This window comes from Neodiprion fabricii, chromosome 6 (genome assembly GCF_021155785.1).
Source record: "Neodiprion fabricii isolate iyNeoFabr1 chromosome 6, iyNeoFabr1.1, whole genome shotgun sequence".
Taxonomy (NCBI): domain Eukaryota; kingdom Metazoa; phylum Arthropoda; class Insecta; order Hymenoptera; family Diprionidae; genus Neodiprion; species Neodiprion fabricii.
This window is the reverse complement of record NC_060244.1, coordinates 20,323,635-20,339,894: the sequence shown is the minus strand read 5'-3', so window position 1 is coordinate 20,339,894 and position 16,260 is coordinate 20,323,635. Positions and strand designations below refer to the sequence as shown.

At 33.7% G+C, this 16,260-nt stretch overlaps 1 protein-coding gene and 2 long non-coding RNA genes across 9 annotated transcripts; 1 reads left to right on the top strand and 2 right to left on the bottom strand.

Moving 5' to 3' along the window:
- Positions 1–432: 432 nt before the first annotated feature.
- On the bottom strand, positions 433–4,597 carry LOC124184836. 6 transcript variants are annotated; one of them, XM_046574954.1, is made up of 2 exons: positions 4,544–4,597; positions 433–3,081 (listed from the first exon to the last, which is right to left on the bottom strand). In XM_046574954.1, the coding sequence occupies exon 2, from the start codon at positions 3,045–3,047 to the stop codon at positions 1,254–1,256; it is 1,794 nt and encodes a 597-aa protein (XP_046430910.1). In that variant the 5' UTR covers positions 3,048–3,081; positions 4,544–4,597; the 3' UTR covers positions 433–1,253. The 6 variants fall into 6 exon arrangements, with proteins under 6 accessions (XP_046430910.1, XP_046430909.1, XP_046430907.1 ...); XM_046574953.1 differs by lacking the exon at positions 4,544–4,597 and adding an exon at positions 3,898–4,213; XM_046574951.1 differs by lacking the exon at positions 4,544–4,597 and adding an exon at positions 3,249–3,836.
- Positions 4,598–4,621: 24 nt separating this feature from the next.
- Positions 4,622–5,826, top strand: LOC124184842. 2 transcript variants are annotated; one of them, XR_006871266.1, is made up of 2 exons: positions 4,622–4,928; positions 5,361–5,826. It is a non-coding gene; the product is annotated as an uncharacterized LOC124184842 (long non-coding RNA). The 2 variants fall into 2 exon arrangements; XR_006871265.1 differs by lacking the exon at positions 4,622–4,928 and adding an exon at positions 4,937–5,054.
- LOC124184841 lies at positions 5,244–14,008 on the bottom strand. Its single transcript, XR_006871264.1, has 3 exons — positions 6,556–14,008; positions 5,992–6,081; positions 5,244–5,511 (listed from the first exon to the last, which is right to left on the bottom strand). It is a non-coding gene; the product is annotated as an uncharacterized LOC124184841 (long non-coding RNA).
- Positions 14,009–16,260: the final 2,252 nt, after the last annotated feature.

Here is a 16,260-nt window from a genome sequence, read left to right as displayed (position 1 = left end):
ACCGTAACGGGAATTCGTAGATTAAAAAAATTGAATAACAAGTTACTGGTATCAAGAACAGTAGGTTAGCGTTGAATAACCAAGCTAATAACTACATCGTTTCACTATTCCCACGTCCGTGGTTCTGATTCTGAGTTTCTGTAGAGTCTAGCCAGTGATGTGGACCAGTGCTTCGTTAACTAACTAGTGTTGAAAATTGGACAAAAATAACAAGTGTAAAGTTTCGCGCCAACATGCAGTTGAATTACGTCGCATATGATGACAGCTTTCAGTTGTGAAATTATAAATTCCTGAATTCCACTAAAAGATTGATTGTTTATTCATTTTCAATTGAGTATCAAAATAAGTTGATGCCAAGTAAATTCAATGAGATGTATGTACGTACCATTAAAATTTCAACTTTTATTTGTATAATTCAATACCATTAGCTGAGATTCTAAAAATTTGTGGATACATTAATTTCAAGTTGTAGATTAATGTTTTTACAAATAGGTGTCTGTTTCAATTTACAGCTGTATTAAGTGTCATGATGAAGGATGGTGATTGAAAAAATATTCAGTCACTCAGAAAAAATTCCAGAGTGTAATTTGTGCATTTATTTGAGCTCTTCAACTTTTCAATTGCTACTGAGTTAAGACTACACCCATGTATAGGTGATACTCGAGAATATCGATATGATACGGATTTTATTCATTATTATGAGTATACATAACAATTTCTCTGAACGCAAATTATACTCCTTGCATAGTTACATTTATACAATTTTCATGCATGTCATATACATACAACTAAACTAATTTAACGGTCAATTATTGCACGTAAAAAATACTCATGGCCTTCTAATTGGTTCATATTTAGCTAACAAACGTGTTGAATAAAATTAAAAAGTACAATGCCATAATTATGGAATTGATAATATTACAAAGTCCAACGTTCAAACCGTAAAAGACTTTGCAGTTGCAGTTTTAAATCAAGTGATTATAGAATAATTAGACTGTGTAATTTCATAACTGTCACAGTTTTGAACACTTTAAGGTCACAGAACGTAATTAAATAATTAAAATATAGTGCAATTTTGAAATTAGAATTACATTAGTTACTCTTCAGTGGTAATTCAGTCTCTAAAACATCTTGATCTCGGATTATCCCTCTGGATAAAATCTTTTACTGTTTACAATCAGGCTTTTTTTACCAACATTTCTGGGGTTTATCTCTCATTGTACCCCAAATAATTTCGCAAACTTAACTTGTCTTTAAGTTTTAGAAATTCCTTTAACAATAATGCTTATGCCAGGAAGGGAGAAAAGTTTTCTCAAATTATTGTAACCCCTCGGACCAGTTGCCTTAAGTATATCCCTAGCCATAACTATATCTGTTTTAGTAAACCTTGGTTTTTTAGACGTCTTGTTAGAATTCCTCAATTGTGTTTCTATAAATCGCTTTTGAATAGTCGATAGATTACTGATACCAAGATATTCTCTTTGCTCGATAGCGGCCAATGTTTGATATCTATTCTTCTGAAATCGAAAAAGCTTTTTCTTTAGGTTGTGGATATAGGACAACATTTCTGTTTCTCTGGACGTAACGTTATGTTGATTAATTCGAAATTGTTTACACAGATTTTCATAATCGGCATACTTTTGTTGAAATCGTATGTCGTCTTTACTACTCTTTTCAGTCAAACCATCAATAACAGGATTATGTTCCTTCGTGCCCTTCACAGCTATTTTACTCGATGCTGAACAATTGGTTGAATCTTCCAAAAGATCACTGCTTTTCTTTGGACAATAATTACTTTCGGGATTTAGTTGATTATCTAATTTGAAGCTGCTCGTATTTTTATTTTTCACCAAAGTAGCAATTTGGACATCACTCAAACCCCCCATTGCCGAGGTGTTACATTCGAAATCAATTACATCTATTGTGTTAAGTTTTTTCGTTTCCAGTGCATTCGGCGAGTCATTATCATCTTCTTCCGCATTTTTATCCAACAAATAATGAAATGAACTGGTCTCTTTGCTCAAACCTTCAATGTCCAACGGATCTTTTTCCAATACGTCATCGCTATCAAAGTCCCCTTTGTCATAGTGATGATTCAACTTACTGTCATCAAAATGTGAGTCACCTAGTCCGTCTATTTCATCTATAGCACAACTTCTCACATCCACTATTTTTGGCTGCGAAATAAATGAGCTTCTTGACTGAGTTTTCAAAAAATTCAGCTTTGTATCCATTCCCCATTGTTCTAATGGAATTAGTTTAATATTGGTTCCAGTTTGACCAATACTGGCAATATTTTCATATCTTTTCAGGACCAAGTGGACTTGTTTCTTTGGCTTATCATCTGTTATGGTTATCAATTGATCTTCAGCATTTTTCACTCGTGTAACTACCGTTGGCGAAGCTGTCGCAGTATGTTTAGTAGCCACCTGACATGTAGAGCTAGTATTTGTTTTTTGTTTTGATTTCAAAATTTCCTCAAATTTCTCAGCTGCAGCAGCGTTTGCTCCAATTACCTTTTCATCTAGTTTAACCAATTTGTACCCCTTTGACTTCGTATTTTGCTTGGACATTTCATTTCTTAAATTTTTAACACCAATATCTGAAACAATCGGTGAAGTAGAAGCAGAAGCAGGAGTAGGATTGGCAGGACTCAATGTATTTGGACTAATGTTAGAAAATTTTCCAAGCGGAATAAGCTTGCCCATCACTTGACCAACTTCGTTCTTTACAAAAGTTGGTGTTTTTTGGTTCAGCTGATTTATTGGCAAAGCCAGCGGCACTGCTTCGTGATTTCGCTTCAATGAAACAACTCTGCTTTTGTTTTCTCCAGCCTTTATCATAAGCTGACTGTTATCAACTCTAAGCGGTATCGTTCGTTGCTTCATATTCACAGTACCATCTTTCAGCTTGACAGGGGTTGACAAAATGAGTACCCTTTGATTGGGTGACGGTGATTCAGAGTGCTGGCTGTCCTGTTTTTCTACTTGATGAAATTGCAGTGCCTTAGTACTCGGCGGATTCTTAATTGGTGATCTTTGAGCCATTCTAACACTTTACTTTCTAGAAGAGGTGAGGATTCTGCAAAAATAAAGCATACATATTCTAAAAGAAGTTTGGAGTTTTTAGTTGAATGTAATAATATAATTCTATCCTTTGCAAGAGTACATTAGATATCAAAATTCATTTGAAGCATTCTGTAGCTTGCAACATTATGGAGTCACATGTAGATAGGATTAGATACGCACTGGAAAGTTTGAAATGTTGCTAACCTTAAACGTAGTTACAAATCTAAATGAAATGTAATGTAATAACATTCCATTGTTGTTCGTAAAAATGCTATTTTTTTACTTCTTGGGTAATCTGTCAAGCACCTATGGTTAGTTATTTCATTAAATGTCTGTGATCAAATTTAGTTAGCAAAATTAATATGTACAAATAATGTATTCAGTCTTTTCATGAAACGTCTAGTACTACGCGAATTAATTTTGTTCTCTGGTACAAATCGAATCCAACAAAAAATTTACAATTACGTGTTGTCCAGAAGACTTGGGTCGTGTATGGTGGAATTCACCGTAGAGAGCGCGTGCGCATTAAAATCTTCGTTCCGTAAACAGCAAATAAATTCTCAGATAAACTTGTAATGATTTAAGTTTAAATCGTTGATCTAACGTTTTATTATTTATTCGTTAAATATCAACCCAGTGCCTTTTACAACTAATCATTCTCCATCGTGAATGAAACTGCACCGTGCACTCTAATTTGGTACCAGCCAATTACGAAACGACTGCTTCAGCGCGTCGATGAAATGGCTTCGGCTATTGGCTAGGAGGTAGGAATTATTGAGAAAATGGAGCTGTGAAGGAATCCGTGAAGGGATTGGTCGAATATTCTTACCGAAGATCATTTCACCACATTTCCCGTGTGCCGTTCGTTTGAAATCATTATTTGACACTCTGATATCAGTGAATATTAAAAAAAAAAGTAAGATATCAGTATTCCGAATATATGATAAGCAACAGTCGCTATAACAGTTACTGGTGGTAGGTTGCTACCACGGTCTTACATACTACTGACCAGTCTGATTTTTAAACTAATTGTCCCCGCGTGTATGACGTCAGTGAATGGAATGATAATGTTGTGTGCAATATGTAGCATTGTTCGTTCGTTGACTGAAGAGTATATTCAGTCAACAGTTTGTTATAGAGCCCATCAATATTTACAATCTAGATCTCACTAAGAAACACTTCTGCAGGTTAAAAGAAATTACTCAAACCGATTAGGATCTACACTCAGTTTTTTCTACCACTTTTCAGTACCCAAATATTATTCTATGAAATTAATCGGGCCCAATAAAGTTTGAAGTAACATTGAAAACCGATTAATCTACTGAGTTCCTATCTTTCCCAAAATACGTTTGAGCAATCAATATGCGCCGTACGCTCTACATTCATTCGGGTTTTCCCCATTCAGACTCCAGTAGAATCATGGAAACCTACGCAGAACGGCGTTGGGACGTCATGTCACAGTTCTATCAACTTACTTTTTCCCCTTCCAGCTGACACTAGCCGGAACTAATCGTTGCTTCCTTCTCATTGTCAGTCTTACGCATTACCCAGTCTCTCTCTCTCTCTCTCTGTCTCTATCTCTTACTCATTTGCTGTTTCCTGCAGATTATTCCCAGGAATAAATTCATTACGCAGACTGACGACTAAAAATGCCATATGACGAATAAAAACCACGGAATTGTAGCCACATGCTGGATGCATAGCCAGAAAGAGAAGAAGGATCGCGGAAATGTGGATACGACTGATCTAAGCTGAATTACCAGTAAAATGTACTGTGAAACAAACACATTAACCGTGAATGTACGAATCAAAAATTACGGCACCACTTGCAACGTTTTTTAATATCTTATTACATGCTGTGTAAGCAACTGTTCTACCACGAGCGTTAGTTGGCGTTAGTCAGATACGTGAAAGGTGAAAGTGATCAAACACTTTTCAGGCTTGAAACGAGTTTTTGATCAATGTAGCTGTGTTGTATTGGAACAAGTACGTTTCTGTATACCGATAGATATTTTTCCAACATTGATTGTGCTCGTAATTACAAACGGTTAATCGCTTATCCCAAATGGAGGAAAACAAAACTATGACCTAAATTCCTAACTGAGTTTGATCAGTTGTCACAACATGTATAAAAAAAAACAAGGGGAATATTCAACTATGAGAAACAAGAATACCCAAGTTTTGGGTGAATTTATTACCATCGTATATTTTTTGTTTCTGAATGTATTTATAAAAACATTTACTCTTATTGCTCCGACCAAATATATTTACAACCATTTTATATGCGAAAAGCATACACGTAGATCCAAGTTTTGCGTCGTTTCGCAATGGCTCAGCTGCTTGCAAAGTCCACACATTCTCTGCTGTATACGAGTCTTCTTGTAGCCATTGACGATGTATGTAGTAGGAACTGGAAGTTTCAAACAGGTTCCAACTCCCTATGCTATAGAATATCAAAGTGGGACACAGCCCGGCATGTACAGTTATGTCTCGAGGAAATATCTTTGTCAGATACTAAAAGCATATAATTTCAAATTATTGAGTAACATAATTTTCAAATTTCAGATATGATATGGTGGAAAACGTCTGTTTCCTTATTTGTAACACGCTTTGGATATACATTGATCTAGCAAGTACCAAAACTACATAAATCTGAGAATTGTTCTTAAAGTTGTAGACATGTGAAATTAAGTAAAAAATAAATACTATATTCAGTATGTAGTGTCAATGATAGGTCAAATTCCTTGACATTTCCCAATTTTCCAGACAAAAACCGATATTTTCCAGGACTGATTTCAACCTAACTTCTCTAATAAACTCACTTTTTTCAGGCAAATTAGTTAAAAATTAAACATCAGATGTCTCCATCGTAAGTTAAATAATCCAATTTTTTTACAGTTAAATTTTTTTTAAAATCACTTACCAATTATATCGATAAATACTCCAATTTTAAGAAACTAACGGAAGATTAGGATGCGCCCTTCTTTCGAAACATGAAGGTAGAAACACCAATCTGAGGGTATTAATTGTTTTTAGTACTTGGTTATATTTTTCATAAATTTTACGTAGTGCTCAGCATCAATTTATCAATGCTTAAAATTAATCCAAAGGCGATATTTTTTATCATACCCTTTTCACACTAACCATCTCACTTGTCTCAAGGAGAGTAATTTTTTACATTTCAAAGAATTGTACACTAGCGTGGAAAAAATACAAAAATTCTAGGACACATACCCAAATTCCCCGAAATTTTCCGGTTTTACAGATGTATACAAATTCCCTGACAATTCCCAGTTTTCCAAATTTCACTAACAGCTAAAAACCTTGTTAATGTTAAACAAGTGTAGGTATGATGATCAAGATGTCAAACTTTTTCTTGTACTAACTGAACCGACATGAAATGTCCAAAATTTTATCATTTTTATCTCCATAGCTTTCAAAAAATACATTACCTTTGATCTTCCACGGTGAAAATTTTATACTTTACCACTCGGTTGAAGTAAAGTTTTGTGGACCAGGTCTCAAGTTCGACAAGTTTTTATTGTTAGACAAGAAAACACCAGGCCATCGGTTAGTCTTCCTTCAGCGTTGCCTCTCTTCCTTCACATGAAGTCCAAAATTGGATGAATTTCGTTTGTGTATTCCAAACAGATGTGTAGAATTGTCCTTAAAAGGACAGATTTTGCACTTATGTGCGGGTCACACAACGTGATAGTTGCGATTGTTCTTTGCATAGAATCATTTGCGGGCCCTGAAAAGGGCCCTGAAGGAAATAGGATGCAGAGGGATTTCATGGGATAAGTGAAGTAACAAAGGTTCCAAACTTAAATGGGTTTTACAATTTTTCGATAGTTTTGGGAAATTTTCGGGGAGGGGGGTTTAGAATATTTGTAGTGGATGCTTGTAATGAACAATGTGGTTATCAGTTATTTGGTTAAGTGATAATAGGTACTAGGCAGATATTGTAAAAATGTGATTTGTCTTTGGGTAATCAGATTGTTTTTGTATCTATGAATCATGTATCTCATGGCGGGATGTATAATTAATGAATCTTCAAAATGCAGTTGCTCAATCTTCAACATCACATTTGTCGTAAATGGTGAAGGGAGGAGTGTTCGATGTTTCATTTTCACATGTAGATATTCGTAAAAACTTATGCTTATTTTTTCAAAATGTGTGATGTAACATTTTTTTTCTTAAATGTCATCCTTTCAGAGATTTAACGCAGTTTTAAAATGAAAGATTATTTTGGATTTGTGTAGGTTTTAGTTTGGGTCTTCCGAATGATTTGCTTTATCATTGTATTTTTTTATAATACCATTGATTCAAGATCAATGCTCATATAGCATTCACATATCACATATCGCACTGCGATTTCAACTACGTATAATTTTTTGATCAGCGATGTTCAACGATTTTTGAGTATACTGCAAAACTTGAGTGGTTTTCCATTTACGGTAGTTTCAGTTACATGACAGCAGCAAGTTGTAGAGCAGTAACTTGAATTTTGTGGAATAATGATTTAATATTGCACGTCGATGGAAGACACTTGCTGCTTTTGATGGTTCACTTGACCTATTACACATTTCTTATTTTACAATTTTTTTTATTTTTATTTTTTTGTTGCTTTTCAAAGCCATTTTTTCTGTATTTTTCTTAGAAAGTGTCATCGTAAGTGGCCTTTTGAAAAGTGTTCAGTGTTAACACTTTTAGACGTGGGACTGCTTTTTTTATATATGTTTGCGAATCCCACGAATCTAGGCGCATATTGATTTTGTTAAACACTCTTGTTTTTCACTTCTTTCCTTCCTCTTTTTTTCACATATATTTTACAGAAATACATCAGGTGCCTCACGTTGTAACCCATGGATCCTCGAATTACAGCTTTTTGGATCACACTTCTTGGTTCAATGCTGAATTCTGGAAATTGTCTCTCGTAATCTATCTGCTCTCCAATCCACTTCATTCTTCGAGATGATTCGTTGAAAATGATGAATAATTTTGTACATGATTTCTTAAATGCACTGTGTGTTACACTTTGCGTTGATTAAAACGTGCTGTAGATCTGTCTTGCCTGCCTGCTGCTTTATGGCAGTGTGTGGAACGTTGTGGCATATCAATGAAATACTTAGATTTTAGTATTATTTATATTATAAAATATTTCCTATCTTTAAACTTCCAGGGAGTATTCGTTCTATTTTCCAATTTTTCTGGTAAAAATACTTTTGGTTCAGCAGTCTTGTACAAAACATTGTCTTACGTCTATGATACAACTTTCTCTTATGACTTTTATTGATATTTATTCACCGTTGCAGAATTCAACTAAATGGTAGAAATACATCCTACCTTTATAAAACTGTTCTAAAACATGACGGGTCAGTTTCAGTGAATGATCTTTTGAATAGCTAAGTTTACAAATTTTTGAGATGGTATTCCAATTGTACAAAGGATATTCTTCATTCATCTTCATGCATAATTCAATTCTTCAATGTAAATATTGTTACATAAGGTACAACATAAGAATTTTCGTTAATGTTCTTGATGTTTTGAAGTCCATATTGACGAAATCTGGATATTCCTAGTCAAGTCATCCAATATTGCAGTTTATTAGAAAGCTTGTGGTATTCCAATGTAGATTTGATTAAACGAATGGTGTATCAAATCAAATGTATGCTCGAAACGCAGACTTTAAAATATCCATGTAAAGCATGGGCGGCGCAAACACAGAAGTACTGTTTTACTCTCAAAACAATCCGATGCGCTAGGGGCTCGCATACTTACGCATAACAAACCTCTCCATGAGCATTTTTATCACTCGTGTACTCATTCCATGTTTTGCTTTTCTTCGTTACTTTTTTTTTCTTCCTTGCAGGTTCTTGTCTCGATAATCTTGCTTTACAAATTTGGTTTTACAAATCCACGTGTATACGCATACATACATATATATATATATATAATACATACAGAATTTTGTTCGTTTAATACCCAAGTACTTCGACATAAAGACCGTGATTAAAAATAAACAGTCACAGGAAATATGAGTTCAAAACAAAAGGTTGCAATATAAACTGACTTAAAATATGTTACGACTGTATTATTCCCATGGGAAAAATGAACTTTCTTTCTTTCCTATTCATTTCACTTTTTACAACGCTTACTCAAACAATGCTCTGTACAATGACGTTTTCTTAAGGGGGGAAAAAACCATAATAACAAAAATGGTTTAATCGTGTAATAATCTGTTAAAAAAACTTAGCTAAGTGTTGTATGTACTTATGTATATAGCACAGAATGAACCATATTAAATTCATAATGTAAGCTATGACTCATCTATATTTTTACTGTATTTTCTTGGATATATTCTCTAAATGTTTCAAGATAACGTCTTCACACAAGAACGCGATATAACATGTATGTAAATATATATAATATATATTTCAATGTATATATAGATATTATATATATATATGTTACACAATCAAATCTCAATTATTAAAATAATCAGTACATTGCCTATTGCGCAGCAGGCAAGAAACCCTTGTTCCACTTTACTTAAAGCTCCTCAATCTTACAATTAACCATAGACATGTCCATTTACATAAACTTAGTTATTTTATACGTAATGCCTAATAAAAACTGGTATTTTGGTTGACTTGTCCTTAACGCAGCAACGTTTTAAACTATGCATTTGCACACAAAATCTAAAAGCGAATAAAATACTACTAATTCAAGGAAAAAACGTAGTTAAAAATAAATATACTATAGAATGGCCAAATTGTTTCGAAGATTTTCCTCCCATAAAATCTCTTACGCATACACGAGTCATTTTCAGAATTCAGTTTTGGAACATTCAACACCCTCGATACATATACATATATATTAATACATTTTGTTGGAAATGTTGTTCTGCATCTAAAACCATAGTTTTACCTCAAACTTAACCTAAATTTAATGCTTATATAATAACCAGTGTATTGTGAGAGAATGTTGGCCCACATTCAGTTTTGCAAATCAGCGTTCCTGATCGTATCATATTTGAATTTTATTTTTATTTTTTGGTTATATGAAAACATGTTTTGAGTTTAACCGGCTGATGAGTACAAAACTGAACATAGACTTTGGTTTGTCTTTCCACCTAATGTAATGAATACAGTACTGTCGCTTGAACAAATTGTCGCTGCGCATAGATATGCAAATTTATAATTTATGAAGATACATCGAATGTTTGTTATTCATCGCGCCAGTCTCACGAATTGAAATCAGCACGTCTATTTTCATTACACCATAACTAATCATATTTTTTTCTCAAATCGTCTACTTCCGCAGTTCACAGTTTCCGATACATTACATTAAAATAAAGCTGTTCAAAATCTGAGCCCTGGTACAAATTTAAAAAGAACAAAGCAATTTTGTCGTTGACAACAGTCGACATACAGAGTTGCAAGAGGTATGTGTAAAGTTGGTATTGAAAGAAAGGAGAAATGGAGAGAAAAAAATAAAAAAAAACAATAATTTATTCGTCATTCCACTATAAACTCAAAACACGTTTATAGATTAGAATGATATGATATTGTAGTATCGTCACAAACCCCCATTGAGCGCACCGTTTTTAAAGTAAATACAGCTTTGACCTACCCATATTTCTATGATTCTGTAACATAATCGAGACATATTTTCGGAAAACACTTAAAACATTATAATTAATATTGGACATCATGGACTAACTTGCTAATGCTAATGCCAAAGTTAACGACAAAATAGCACCAGTCTCATCGCAAACAGCCGATGACTGATTGTTATTAGCTCAAACTATTGATAATACAGTGCTACTTTGACGGTAACTCAGCACCTGGTATGGTTGAATTTAGCAAATAAGTCTGCGAATCATGTCATTAAAAACAGAACTTTGCAAGCGAAAAAGTACTTAATTTGTTTTTCGGCCTTCATAAATTTACATTCAATTTCTACCACATATTCGTACCCATTGAAAAGTGATCAATAATTCAAAGATATATTAAATCTGACTATTGGTTCTGGTATGCTTGAAAGATCAAAAAACTTTCGATGCATTTTAACACTTTTGTCTTTTCATTCTCAATAATACTAAAAATTACAGCTTGAAGTAGGGGCTAGTGACAATTAACAAGAGATTCACGGCGTGTTGATTGTGATTCTCCTGCAGTTTCGAGTTCATTGCAATGAATTGTTTGTACGTCACAATATCACATTAATATTGGCTTTGCAAACTGGACCTTAGTTTGTTACAGTGCTAGACCTACGATTTCATGTTACCTTTTTTCTTTTATTATTCACGGAAAATTATTCGATTTCAAACAAAAACACCAATAGTCTTGAATTAATAATTTAAATTCATTGTAGGAAAGTTTGAAAGACGTAGCTATAATACATAGTACAACAGCATTCAATGTGATTTACATGGTCCGTGTATAATCTCTCACATTATATCCATGTCCAACAATTCTCAGATCCTACATCAAGTGTTTAAATAAGTTTTAATGTTGTTAAGAATCCACTTTTGAGCCTCATCAGAATGACGCAAGAGCATAATTTATATGTAGACTCAATCAAAAATTTCCATCCTATAAGTAAATAAGAGAATCCAAGACTACTGAAGTTATAGCTGTTTGACTAATTTGTAAATCATATCGATTCGATCATAAGTTTCGATAAATATATCTGTGCAAATTAAGAATGAACACTTGTTGTCATCGTAATTATTTTTTGGAACCAATATTGTAGTCGCACTTGTATGGTGTAATGGCCCAGAGCTTACCAATGCATATAAACCTATAGCAATTTGGATGTAATTATGAAAAAGAAAGCTTACCAGTGATGTAAAAATTGTCTGCCAGCTTCCCTTCACATAAATACAGCCAATTATTATCCGCTAGTTCATTATTACAGCTTAAACTCTCCTTTTCAACATTCGCACACTCCGTAGTGCGCCTTTAGCGATTAGAACACGCACAGAAATCATCATCATCACCTTATATCCAAATATTAAAATTATTATCATTATACATACATACTTAATTACTTTTGTTACTAAATCGATCTGTTATCAATTAAAAATTAGTAGTACCTATAGGGTCATCATCACAGCTAATTTTCTCATTTGATCGTGATTCAATAGACCTTGGCCAAGTGTATATCGGGGACCAAGTGTTGGGTACGATTGAACAATGGGGCCTGAGAATCACTTCTATTACACATGCAGTGGGCAAAATCTGTCCCTGCACATTGAACACCGTTTGTTCAAATTTTAGTACGTTATACAGTTTAGTGAGAATTGTTTCCTTTGTATCATTTTGCTCAGTTTTAACCTTTAGACTGCCGGCAGAGACTATATTTAGACTTTACGGCAGTCTAAGAGTTAATACTCCTTGTTCATTGACGATGCTGAAGCTAGCAAATGGTAGGCAGAAGGTGAGACCCACTCATATCAAGAATTAATCGGCAGATAATTACAAAGTTCTCTAAATAATGTGTTAATTCTATTTTGCTAATTTTGAGTTGTTACTGGAATAATTTGAAACGAAAATATGAAACTTTGCGATTTCTTAATCTGAGTCAGGTATCACTTGCTAACTAGTTACAGCATCATTGTTCATTCAACAGCTTACAAAACAATACCATTGCAGCGAAGAAATAGAGCAACAATATTCAACCCCAAATTATCGTTGATACCAACACTTTCTTTGTGTACCTGATGCGCTCATTGACATAGCAATCACTTCGGTGAAAATAGAAATTTTTAAAAAATTGTCTCTTTTCATTACTTCTCTTTGATTACATTATTTTAGTTAATTGTTGACATACGTGCGCATTCGTTTGCATCGCTATTTACACAATGGTAAATCAATAATATTCGTTTCTTTCGACTAGTGGGGGGAATTAAAGTCTCTGATCGACTTGAAACAGAGAACAAATCGTTTGTCTCTTTACTTAATTAGCCAAATAATCTTGTGCTGCTATTCTTTCTTTTCGTGATTCATAGAATTGGATAAGAAATGACTGTACCAACATTTTTTCAAAAATAATTGGTACAGTCATTTTTCCACAATGTCAAGTAAATTCCCAGCAACTGAGAAAGATAAATAACACGAAATTAAATACTTCAATTCATTATAAATTCATCGGTATCGTGAATCATTGAAATGACAAAATTAGTACCATTTCGAGGCTAAAAAAGCAAACAATTTCATTCACTGACCTGCAAATAATTCATTGAGATTAAAACGAGGCTGAAGCTAGCAACTAGAATTAACAGCCAAACGTTTTATTATTTATTCGCATAAGGTAATGAAGTCCAAAAATCAAAATTTTGTGAAATACCTCGAATCCCCAATACTTTTGTAGAATTATAAGTATAAAACTGAACTGCATTTTTCTATTTCCAAAAAGTTTAATAAATTTCGTTGCTAACTCCGGTTGCCAGCTTCAGCCTTATGAGACTAAAGTGAGAATAAGAGTGAATTTACAATCATTATAAATTGCTGGAAATTAACCTGCCTGATTTGATTTGCTAGTTGGTTGATTGCTTTTGACTCATCAATTTTTGTAACAGGATTGAATGTAGTGAATGAGATTTGGAAATAGTCAATGTATCGTACCGTGTGAATATCAGATACTATAGATACCCTTAAAAATTTCACCCTAAAGAATAAAAACTATACTGTGAACCAAATTTTGCAAAACCCAGAATTGCATCTTTGACCTAATAACTCAGACTCGGATAAATCGGACACAAATGTATATAAATATATTATATTTATATACATACGTATACGATTTTATAGAAGATACATAATCAATATCAATTAAACTAAAAGAATTTTGCCAAACTACCATGGAATAAAAGAAATGGCGAAATTATAGATCAACATTTACTGACAAATTTAAAAATCGAACAAAATGAAAAAAAAAGAAAAAAAAAAGAAAAAAATAAAAGGAAAAGAAATTAAAATCAGATGCTCATTGTAGTCATTACCGTAAATAAGAAATTTGCGTGATTATATCGTATAATATAATTATAAATAATATTTAATATATAAAGATATTATAATAGTTTTCTTTCCATCAACTAGAATAGAGAAAATTGCAATCAGTTTTCCATTGAGAAGTCCAAGGGCTAAAAGACTCACGCCCTGAGCAAACCAATGTTCAGTGGGCTAGTGGAGCTCCATAAATATCAGTTCCAAGCATTGACATAACGCGTCATCCGGCATCACAGTTATCTGTATATATATATATATATTTTTTTTTACTTTTATTTGTTTTTTTCTCACATTATAATCTGTGAACGCCGCAATATCACAGTTAGCACGCCACTTACTTGAATTAATGCCCCACCCTTATTTATACAATTAATATTTTTTTTCTCATGCTATCTACAAATTTTCAAATTTTTGGGTAAACATGTTACTTATCTAAACATCTTTATCCAATATTTACCCTCAAATGCTCCCCTAAACATGGATCTGCTCACACGATGACTTTTCTCTTATACAATTTATATGCTTTGCAAGTAGTTTTGCAAATTTGCGCGAAGAAAAAAAAAAAAATAAATAAAAATATTTCAACAATGTGAAGAAAATAAAACCGGAAAAATAAAATGGGAAAAAAAAAGAGAAGTGTAATGAAAGCAAAAAGGAATTTCGAGAAAATCTGCCCTTGTTGGTACGCTTCTACTTAGAAATATCGTCTGGTTTTTTCCACCTCTAGCGCATACAGGGTGTTCCAAAAATGAACGGTTACCAAAATTAAACAATAATCAAAATCCAAGTTCATAAATTTGTATGATTTGTACTTTGACTCTGAAAAAAAAAAAAAAAAAAAAACCAGAGGAGAAACACAGAAGGAAGAAAAAACACAAAAACTAAAGAAAATGTAGAAATAAAATAATTCCAAACTGAGTGAAAAGCAGGTCCAAGTAGTGCTCTGTGAATTTAAGAAAACTTTTGAAACAAAATCACATGAAATCTAAATATTCTGTAATAAAAGGTAAATAAAATGGAATTGAACCACATTGTAGGTACTACATATTACATCGCAGCAGTAATTGAAAATATTGTGCTTGAGTAGATGAAAAGTAGTAAATACATGGTCCAATTGAATGATTGCTCTCAACCAGTTTGGAACACATGAATAATATAATTTTGAAAGACCCTGCAGACTTGAATATATGTAGGTATGTATGTATGCATGTATCTATACCATCTCAAGACAATAGAATAATGCGTTTAAGTATAGGGTAATCTAAAATACATATGTTTACATCTTTATACACGGTGTGATATTAATTAATGTTATTATCATTATGAATATGCGTGTAATGCTTTTTTTTTCTTCTGCATATGGTGTGTCGAATGTTTGTAATGCATATACGTAATAATGTATGTGTGTGTGTATGTATGTATGTAGTCAATGCATAAATGTAATGCAATATTGTTCATGAATGAATGCGATGTACATATTTTAATATAGAGTTCGCGTTTTATACCCGTACAGTAACATGTAAGACATGTTCGTAACCGTATGATAACGTTCGCTTCGGTTTGAGTTTGTTTTTTTTTTTTTGCTTTTTTTTTTTGCTTTTCAATTGTCTGTTTATTTATATAAGAAGTTTAATGTCGTATGTATGGACGAGTTGCATACGACCCACAGCGTTCTTTCGTACCTGCTCAGCTGAAGCGCCCATCAGAGTCTCTCTGCAGAGTGTCGGAATGGTTTGTGATGGTACGGCTATTTCCTGAATTGCCGTAACCCTTTCGGATTCGTACGAAAGCGACACCGAAGGCCCATGAATCGGGGGATATCAGGCTTGGACGTTCAGAATCATCTTAAGATGATTTGAGATATCGCAGCAGTGTTCTGCCTGCTTGCAGGTGGAAATTAATCTTGTCGTCCAGTGGCTGGGCGGTTTTGGAAGGCTCGCAGGTGACGGTGGTTCCGAAAACTTTGCCCCGGCATAAAAATTGTTGGTCGGACTGCCCCGGGGACTCTCGTATTGAGATTGTCTTAACGGGGAGCCTCTGGTTTTGCCAGGGCAAGGTGGACTGCAGCTAGAACGACCGTTTGAATTTCTACTGTGTCGATTGCTGCTCGAAAAATACGTGGACGATTTAATTGAATTGTTCCTCGAGTGTCGTTTACCACCGGCATTCGGCGA

Bases quoted from the DNA above. Each gene is read 5' to 3' on its own strand.
- LOC124184836 (XM_046574954.1), bottom strand. From the start codon at position 3,047: ATGGCTCAAAGATCACCAATTAAGAATCCGCCGAGTACTAAGGCACTG.